This window comes from Diadema setosum, chromosome 7, assembly GCF_964275005.1.
Source record: "Diadema setosum chromosome 7, eeDiaSeto1, whole genome shotgun sequence".
Classification (NCBI taxonomy): Eukaryota; Metazoa; Echinodermata; class Echinoidea; order Diadematoida; family Diadematidae; genus Diadema; species Diadema setosum.
The window spans coordinates 39,566,406-39,574,210 of record NC_092691.1 but is presented as its reverse complement, the minus strand read 5'-3'; the positions used below and the strand labels follow the sequence as shown (position 1 = coordinate 39,574,210).

The window sequence follows — 7,805 nt, the reverse complement described above, 5'->3', positions numbered from 1 at the left end:
TAACTTCAAGGTGCCTATATCACATTCTTTTCTTTGTCGATCACAGATGACCGACATCTGATGACCCCAAGCGTATCACCTAACTCGTCAGTCTGACGAGTTTCATATCTCGTTTTATTCTTTAGAATTGTTTTTTCTTTTGCAGCATGATGAGTTATGTATTCTTTAATTTCTTTATTGAATGATGATCATTAATGGAGTTCTCATTTTCCTGTTAAAAAAGGTTTTATGCGCTTATTCTAATGTATCGCATGGATCAAATTTCTACAGAAAAAAAAAAACACGTTTGCATTGTGTAGGCCTATACAGTGTGGCATATATCCATGTCTGCATTGTACATTCAGACAAATACGCATACAGGTATGTACATTAGCCATGTGAATGTAATCTTCATTAAGTTTGATGCATTCAATATTATCGCCATCGCTTCAATGTCATCGTTATCTTGGGATACAGGGACAGTATCAATCGTGTCAGTTTTTGCTTGCCTGTGTGTGTGTGTGTGTGTGTGTGTGTGTGTGTGTGTGATTTATAATCGAGTTGTTATGTTCGAAGGGAGATGATTGGCAGTATAAGTTGGTAATGGATTTGTCTTTTGAATGGCATTTTTACCGTTTTTATGTTCATGTTACACCCTGAATGGGTTGATTTTGGATTGATTTGAATGAAATCAATAAAATATCATTGAAAAAACAAAGTGTGTGTGTGTGTGTGCGTGTGTGTGTGTGTGTTTTCCCTAGGTCCTCATGAAGTTATTCAATTGCTTCCATCTCAGTCCATTATCATCACACAGCTCAATTGCCCCAGACTAACTGCACAAAGAGATATAAACCTCGTCAAAATGGTAGTCATGGTAGTGATTTTATACGATTAAAAAGATAACGAGAGAGAGGAAAAAAAAACACCTGCTCTCAATCATGCCTGTGTCTTTCTTTGCGGGGTGGTTTACGATGCTGATGACGCTTGGTTTCAATAACTCTTCGCACTATTATTATGCTACACCTACTCACTAGGCATTGCTTATGGATACAAGGACGGTGCATATGCATACAAGGACGGTGCCACTTGTAAATCTACTGATGATATTAAAACCTACCTCCCTGCGGTATGCTATGCACAGTGCGGACCACAGGAGGTTTTTACTGTCCTAGACCATGCCAATCAGGTTCCTCTCTCTCTCTGTTTCTCACACTTTCAAACACACACACACACACGAGCGCGCACGTATAGTATGATACTGCATTATGTGTGTATATAGACAATGACAATGTATTTTGGAACAACATATCGCTTTGTTTTTGTTTTTGAGTTTTTATACCGTTATTGTCAAGGCTCCTGAACAAGTACAATACTTTGTAATCTATTCAAAAAAGAAATGTGTTACCATTTTTTTTTTCTTGTGGAGCAACAGACCTACGTGGCATCTTAACATTATGTATGAATGTATATAGCTATTATAGTATACACACACATATTATTATATAGATTGATATACTGTATATATGTATATATACATGCTACATAGTACATATATATGATATTATTGTATGTAAGGGAACGTATCATGGTAAAAATGAAGCCAGGTAAAGAGCAATACCAAATAAATTAGGAAACTGGAAAATCCTTTATTCCCCTCATGAGATTCTGCATTTCAAATTTGTTTGAGATGAACTACAAGAAATGATAGTCACTGTAATACATTTACTCAAATGCTCACAAGCTCAGAATTTAGTTACATCGTACGATAAAGAGAGATCACGCCCCCAGAATTAAGAAAAAAAAATGCACTAAAACAGTTTTATTTTTTGTTCTTGTTCTTAAATATAAATGGACATAGAATTAAGATTTCTTTAAAAAAAAATGAGGAACGCTCAGAAACTTTATATATAGTACTGAGAGGAATTAGGCCAAGATTTATTGCTATAATATCAGCTGTTGATTTTCATGAGAAATATATTTTGAGCTCATACATTATTTCACTGAATTCTAATGGTGCATAGTGATCTTTTCTCCAATACTTTTTATGAAGCCGCACAAACACGTTATTTGACGGGTAGCTCAAGGCCATTAAATCACGTACCGAATGACAATAGCAGTGTTCAAGTCCGTGATCAATAATAATAAACCACTAACATACATGGAGAACACACACACACACACACACACACACACACACTAACACTAACACACACTAACACACCCAAACACACACACACACACACACAAACACACACACACACACACACAAACACACACACACATAATACATATCAGAATAGGTGTGTATGTGTGAGTGTTATGTCAAATATAATTCATATAAAATATATATATGTTGTAACGTTTATGAGTTTATCAGGCATTTTCAGCAACTATGTATACGGAATCCTCGCCTTTCCCTCGACCCCTCTCTCTCTTTCTCTCCCTCATTCACGCTATATATTTATTTATATATCGGCATATCTCTACACCCCTTTTACCATGTTCCGAGAAAACAGTATGGTACTACAATATCCAACTTTTCAGTACTTACGTAGTTTAATACTTATGCAGGGCATGTACCCTTTGTCTTTATCAACTTCTACCATTCTGCCTTTTGCTTTGTTCCTGTAGATTACTGCTATTCTGTTGTTTGCTTATTTTTTCTTTTAAATTTGTAGATAATAGCTTAGATATGACTCATATCCGTTTATCTGTTTGCGAGAAGGTGGCACTGTTTGCGAGAAGTTGGAAAACATAGTGTATTATACAGTGCGAATACTGTAAATAGTTACGGGTAAAATGTACCCATGTTATAGAATTGCCATTATAGTGATGATAATTATTGAAATATGGTTTACGCAGGGAGATTATGATTATTTGGGTAAAACTCCCAAAGAGACACCGTATTCAGTGAGTGGCTAGAGGTCGAGAGCTCTCACGAGAAGTCGCGGTAATGGATGTAGGTGATTCCAAGAATTGCTACAATTATTGTCGTGATCAGTGTGATGATGCGATCCCTCGTAGAAACCGGCGCCGATTCATCGTGTGTGTGCCCTCCGTGCGTGTGCCCGACACTGCTGGCTGCCCCTTTGGGTGTCTGCCCGTCACTGCTGGCTGCCCCTTTGGATGTCTGCCCCTCACTGCTGCTTGCCCCTTTGGGTGTCTGCCCCTTGCTGCTGGTTGCCCCTTTGGGTGTCTGCCCCTCTATACTGGTTGCCCCTTTGGGTGTCTGCCCCTCGCTGCTGGTTGCCCCTTTGGGTGTCTGCCCCTCTATACTGGTTGCCCCTTTGGGTGTCTGCCCCTCGCTGCTGGTTGCCCCTTTGGGTGTCTGCCCCTCTATACTGGTTGCCCCTTTGGGTGTCTGCCCCTCTATACTGGTTGCCCCTTTGGGTGTCTGCCCCTCGCTGCTGGTTGCCCCTTTGGGTGTCTGCCCCTCTATACTGGTTGACCCTTTGGGTGTCTGCCCCTCGCTGCTGGTTGCCCCTTTGGATGTGAGCTCCTCATTCCCACCTGTCCTTTTCTGTGTCTGCCCCTCACTCCTGGCTGCCTTCCCTGGCTCTGCTGAAAGATAATATGATATATCAAAGAGGGTTGTCTAGCAATCATACCTTAATGCATGGTAATCTGAGAATTCATTTCACAATTTTCTTCCTTTTTTATTCCATAGTTCATCCCACACATTTTGTTCATACAATATGTTCCTTTCTACTACTTACTCTTGGATTAACGACATGACAAAGGATTAAAGAATAGCTGGAGAGAGACACAGACAGACAGACAGACAGACAGACAGACAGACAGACAGCCAACGAGACAGACAGGTAGGTAAAGGGAGAAATACAATTGCACAAATTCAGAATGGATATACTCATATATGTATAAATAGTGAGAGATATACAATTTGATGGTTAGATTGATAGAAAAATAATTATACAGTTTGATGGGTCGATAGCCAGAGAGATAATCATAAATACATATATTATGATTGGTGGATAGATAGATAAAACTATATAAAGTTGCGGATATTGTTATGATAACAACTTTCCCGTTTTGGGCCTGTTTTCTCCTTGTGTCTTATCTACAACAGCAACAGGTTGTTCCGTCTCTGGCTTGGGCAAATCTTGGTATAAACATGACATAAAAAAGCCACGTCAACACATAGATTATAATTATGATAACTGCATTACCTATAACACAACCACTTTTCAAATGAAATATAGCTCGCCTCAAACTTCAAGTTGATAGAGCTAGCAAACAATTTGTCATGTCGACCCGGCAGCGATGTAATTTAAAGCGGATTGCAATCAAAATATATGTGGAATGTTAACGTTTAAACTGCTACTCAAAATGGGTATAAATTATGATAACGATATCTAGCATCATGTAAGTCACATTGAACGATGTACCCGGCTCATGCTTTCAATTGACCTGTAGGCCTATACGTTGTTTCACACCTATCTCTCGTCTCTACTCAATAAAAATATCAAGCATCGCTCGCAAACGGAAGATGAGAGAGTTGGAATATAGCAGAGATGGTTTTAATGGGGAGCGGTGATGTGGATACTGAAATATCGATCATGATTTTGTTTGATATTGCATAATCCCGGGATAGAAGTTGCGAGGCATTAGGCATTGTGATGTGCACGTTGTTGCGACTGACATCCTCGAGGCATTAAAGCAAACATAACTTCTTTATTCCAGAGAATTTCATCATGATGATCATCGACCAGTAGGCCTATACATCTGCAATGCGCCATTTCATCATCTTTCGTTAATTTCACTCTGTTTATTCTCGTCAGTGTGCTGTTCCAACATGTCGTCGAGGAACTTGGCATCAGCGTGTCTCATTGTTTCATCACTAACTGGTGTTAAGAATAACGTGGTGTCAGCAATAATCGATGAGGCGTTGAAAGGCGGCAATCATCTATAACACTGTCATTACCATTTTCAGGTTTTCTATCATTGGAAATCAATGGTTGTGTTTTGGGTTTTTGTTTCTGTGTATTTTGTTTTGTATGCCAAAGTTCTGATTGCGAAGTACCAAGGGAGAACTTACCTGGCAAGTTTGGTTGCTGCAATCTTTGTAGTCTATCCTGCAGAGCCTGGTCATCCGGATGCACAGCGGCGGCTGCCTGGATACCGTCCGTACAGTCTGTTGGATTATCCGTTGATGGCTCGGGAAACAATTCTGAGTAAGAGGTGAATCAAATAAACTAGCTCGTGTCTGTAACTTTGCTATAGATTATATTCATCATGCTATGTATGGAGTATAAGGACGAAAATTGAGTTAAGAGGGTCCTGAGCTTATTATATTAGCACAATCTTCGTCAGATCCAAAATGATAAACATTGGCCTGGGACACAGGGCGATGGAAAAAAAGAGTGGTAAAGTAGGGAGCCAATCAGGTATAGAGGGGAAGGGGATTAAAGCGTTGGAGTGAGCAAACAAAAGGAAAAGTAGGGTCAGTGATGAGTATAAATATGAAGAGGACTTAAATTAAGTTTGATAACTATATCGGTTCAGATGTTCCTGTTGTTGCTAATCTGTGGCATTTTTTTTTTCATCATTCGAATTTAAAGACATTGATGATAATCAAATTGCAACTGTCTTCGTCATATAATCTTTCGTTGCAAATTACGTATTACCCGCCACATTTCTTTCGTCCGTAGTATATTTTCAATTTTCAAACTGTCAATTGAATAGTCGCTATTGGTGTAAACCCGTCAATCAAGATAATCTGGCCTGTCTTCATGTCGAGGCATATCCACTATGTGCACAAAAAATAAATCAAACAAAATAATCATACTGAAAAACAAACAGAGAGAAAGAGAGGACAGCGTGGCACAGTTCTCCAATATAATGAGATGATAATAAATGTGAAAATCACGGTTAATTTATATGAGTACAAGATATAACCGCAATTTGGCTTCCTCTATACGACTTACAGGCTTACCATTGCCTAACACCTTTGCAGCCTTGGTGTAACCGTTTTTTAAGAGAATTTCATGGAGCTTCAATGCAAACTTTTCGCTGCTTCCATTGGCGTCCACCCACTTGTGCAGGAGGTCGAGTGAAGCAGCACCTGGGTTCTGAACCGCGCTGTGGCGGACGATCACGACCTGGATAGCGGGGTTTTCGAAACCAAGGACGGCGCCAAAATCGTGAAGGCCGGCCTGGTGAGTGCTGGCTACGCCAATTTGTTCGGACATTCGAAGAAGTACCAGGGAAGTCAGCACCTCTCTTTTCGGCATCTTTGTAGATTCGTATCCTATTAGACATCACATCAAGTACAGAAAGATTCTTTCAGTGAAAAGAGAAATCGAGGGTTTAAGGATCCGGATGAAGACAAGACTATTTATATATAGTTACAATAATGATATTGAGCCAATTATAGTTACAATATGACTAAGGCAAGTTATATAGTTACAATATGACTCAACTGCATGTGACAACACATAGTGTAATGATAAGATAATGTCATAATCAATCTTTTCTGGCTGAAGACTCAACGAAAAATGCTTTCAATGAAGAGTATGCTTAAATACTTTTTTATAGAATGCTAATTGCGATTTTGTCTTTTGTAAGCAAACAAGAAAGAAACTAAATTTTATCTCTCGTTTTTGTGACAAACAAGAGCCACATACTATCTTTAAATTGTCCGTGATATACATATACATATATATATATATATATATATACATATATATGAAATATTCTACATACATATATATATCTTAAAATAGAAATCAGAATTGACCGATTAATCATCAGTTGGAGTCAATGGACTTATTAACTCTTGTTTCCCTGACATTATTGTACGAAGCTATTCGCGGTGGAACATGTAGACAAGTATAGGATTAAGTCACCAGGATGTGTGTGATTGCTGTCAGGAAATCTCACACAAAACTAATTTGTCAAGAATGATATGACATTAAGTAGCCTTAATGCGCCAGTACATATCATGCTCTAGACATCATTAGTATATCATGCGCCATGGCTGAGAGTAGTTCTTTGCGTTGCAGTGTGAGTTCGAAGTCCACTTAGGCCTATACGTGAACCGAGTCCAAAGTCTGCATACCTAAACTGTGGTACTAGAATATAACAGTCGATAATAATGAGCTTTTCACCAGTTCGTGCTCACGGTTATTGGCGTGTGATTTTTACAGGCTTCGCTCTAATGTGTATCCGAGTCCAGAGTTTCGTAAGACATGTGGGGCCAGACTGCTATATGTGCTTCAAGTTCACTTTATTCGCTTCTCCATTTTCCCGGGTTTCAATCATTTTAATAGCGCCGACGTATAATTATTATTCAATAAGTCATTCAGCGTGTTTAAAACTCCGCGGACACAGGATCAGTGGAACGGAGGCAAACATACTCTCTGACTATACTCTTGTATAACGTCACGAAATAACCTACCATCCATCAAACGACAAACACACTCATTTCTTCAAACTTACCTCGAAGATGGCAGACATAAGGACCCAAATGGAGTATACGCATGTACCTAATTGGGACAGGATAGTTTTCAATATACGACGCCGTTCACAGCAAAGCCACAACGTTTTGACAACACCCACGAGGTTTCCCTATGTATACACAATCGGCTCAGTGAGTGTGCTCCGTGGCACCACGGGGAATTCAATTCGTCCCTCTCAGAGAAAATGCAGCCAGGCGGAACAACAATAAGCTGGCGACACGTAGCTCGTTTTGAGAGGCTCGCTATGATTCAAAATTACATGGCGTATAAATGGCATAGTGTGTCGGGTAATTAATCACTTTTAATCACTTTAGCCAAGTAAGCAGGAAGATGCATGGAAAGACGAAG

General features: G+C 39.4%; 1 protein-coding gene across 1 annotated transcript; it reads right to left on the bottom strand.

Annotated features, from left to right (window-relative positions):
* Positions 1-2,914: 2,914 nt before the first annotated feature.
* LOC140231020 (uncharacterized) lies at positions 2,915-7,480 on the bottom strand. The gene is made up of 6 exons (XM_072311173.1): positions 7,438-7,480; positions 5,933-6,247; positions 5,036-5,167; positions 4,028-4,099; positions 3,421-3,543; positions 2,915-3,093 (listed from the first exon to the last, which is right to left on the bottom strand). The coding sequence occupies exons 1-6, from the start codon at positions 7,478-7,480 to the stop codon at positions 2,915-2,917; spliced, it is 864 nt and encodes a 287-aa protein (XP_072167274.1).
* Between the last annotated feature and the right edge of the window lie 325 nt (positions 7,481-7,805).